Consider the following 2,158-nt stretch of genomic DNA (forward strand, 5'->3'; position numbering starts at 1 on the left):
ACCAAGAATATTGGATTCCACCTCCATCCAGGTTAATACAAAAAATGTAAAGTCTCCATCTTTTTTAGAGGCTGAATAGATTCCATGGTGTATATACCTGTGTCTATACCCCTCACTGGTATCATATGGTTTTGAGACAACTCTAAGACATACTGTAATGTCAGTAGTAAATATTTCAGAATAAACATTTGAAAGAAAGACTCTGATATTTTCACAATGAAAAACTCAAATTTCTGAGTGATCATAAAACCTGTTCAAGGGTAGATAGCTGCAAAGAAGGAAAGATGAATTTTAACACCTTATTGTGGAGTCCAGCTCTTTCTGTCTCATTCAGGGCTTTCTTGCTTTCCTTTTTCTATCACCTCCACCTGTTAAAATTCCATTTAAGCCTGTAGTTAAATGTGATCACTTCCACGACCCCCTGACGGTCACGCCTACAAAACATGATCACTCTCTTGGGTACTATTGTACCCTTTTATCTGTGCCTCTTTCATGGTATTCTATTCTGTCTTGCACTCTAATGTTTTTATTTCCCCACCCCCTTTGATGGAGGAAATAGAGAAGGCTAATTTAACTCATAAATCATTATCTCCGCTTGTGTATTTTAATCCAGTAGATTGTCAATACATGAGATCAGAAATGGTATCTTATTTAGTTTTTGGACAGAGTCTCACTTTGTCGCCCTCAAAGTATTGTGGTGTCATAGCTCACAGCAACTTCAAACACTTGGGTTTAAGCCATCTTCTTGCCCCAGCCTCCCAAGTAATTGAGGACTACAGGTGCCTGCCATAATACCTGGCTATTTTTTTAGAGACAGGGTCTCATTCTTGCTCAGGCTGGTCTCAAACTCTTGAGCTCAAGAAATCCACCTGCGTTGGCCTCCCAGAGTGTCAGGATTACAGGTGGGAGCCACCGTGCCTGGCCTGTTTTATTTTTGTAAATCCTGCAGTTTCTAGGTCTGCTAACTCAAGTAGGGTGGTGAGGTGTACAAACAACTAATTTAGGGAAAAATATAATTTCTTTATTGTCTGGTCACTGACATCTACTAACTCAGCAGGTTGATACAGAATGAACTTCGGGTGAGATATAATTTATTGTCTGGTCACTGACATCTACTAACTCAGCAGGTTGATACAGAATAAACTTCGGGTGAAATATAATTTATTTTATTGTCTAATCATTGATTCGAAATTTAAGGAGTATTTAGTTTTAAAGCAATTGTATTTCAAACTTTTAATAAATCTCTACAAACATAATTTTTCTTACCCCCTATGAAATTTTAAACATATACACTAAATTTCATATTAGAAATGATGTGAGATAATATTAACCCATGTATATATTTAACTATATAAACCAAATGTGCAATGGATGGGAGCTCAAAATGGTCATAAGTGTCCACAGTGAGCTTCCATTGCCTGGTATAATCATGACCTTAGGATTCTAAGCTCAACTATACTAGAAGTTGGGAGTACCTATGGAAAAAGAAAAGATTACCTTGTTATCTTAAATCATGACTCTAATCATTAATTTTGAAATAATTAGTTTAAAAATTAAGATGCCTTACTTGAGTTGTTGATGGTAAACAGATCTCAGGCACTGAAATAGCCAGAAACTCACCAATGCAGGTTCCATTTTCTGCCTTGGTCATTCCATTTGGACAAAGATCAATGCACTTGTAGCCACCTCGGGTGTTCTTACAGTGCTGATCTGGTCTGCACACATTCTGTCGACACTCGTTCACATCTTGATCAAAGAACAAATGTAATACAGATTGAGAAAATGATTTATTCCACTCTTCCAGAGAAACCATACTTTTGGATTTTAAGGACATTATAAACTACTGTAATGTACATGTTCATTGTGTAATCATTGTGTAAAGTAGTTTACATCCAAAGTATGTAACATAATATATTAGACATAACATTCTGGGCAAACTGACAGAATAATAAAAATAAAAAACAAAAGCAAAATATTGTTTCACAAAGCTGGTAATCATGCTAACCATTCTCCTCCTAGAGAAATGAAAAGTTTATACATATATACAAACTTCATATACAAATATACATATGGATGTATATCTTATTACTTTTGTTGAAAAATTCAGTAAATGGAGGAATTGTTAAAAAGAATGATTATATAATCAGAAAGTGAAACC

At 35.3% G+C, this 2,158-nt stretch overlaps 1 protein-coding gene across 1 annotated transcript in view; it reads right to left on the reverse strand.

Moving 5' to 3' along the window:
* Positions 1–2,158, reverse strand: part of HMCN1 (hemicentin 1) — a 440,557-nt gene that overhangs the window by 19,134 nt on the left and 419,265 nt on the right. Inside the window, 1 exon segment of the mRNA XM_003785789.2 lies at positions 1,621–1,746. Coding sequence (XP_003785837.1) covers positions 1,621–1,746 — 126 coding nt within the window.

The sequence above is a fragment of the Otolemur garnettii genome, unplaced genomic scaffold (genome assembly GCF_000181295.1).
Source record: "Otolemur garnettii isolate 467f Iridium unplaced genomic scaffold, OtoGar3 scaffold00016, whole genome shotgun sequence".
Lineage (NCBI taxonomy): Eukaryota > Metazoa > Chordata > Mammalia > Primates > Galagidae > Otolemur > Otolemur garnettii.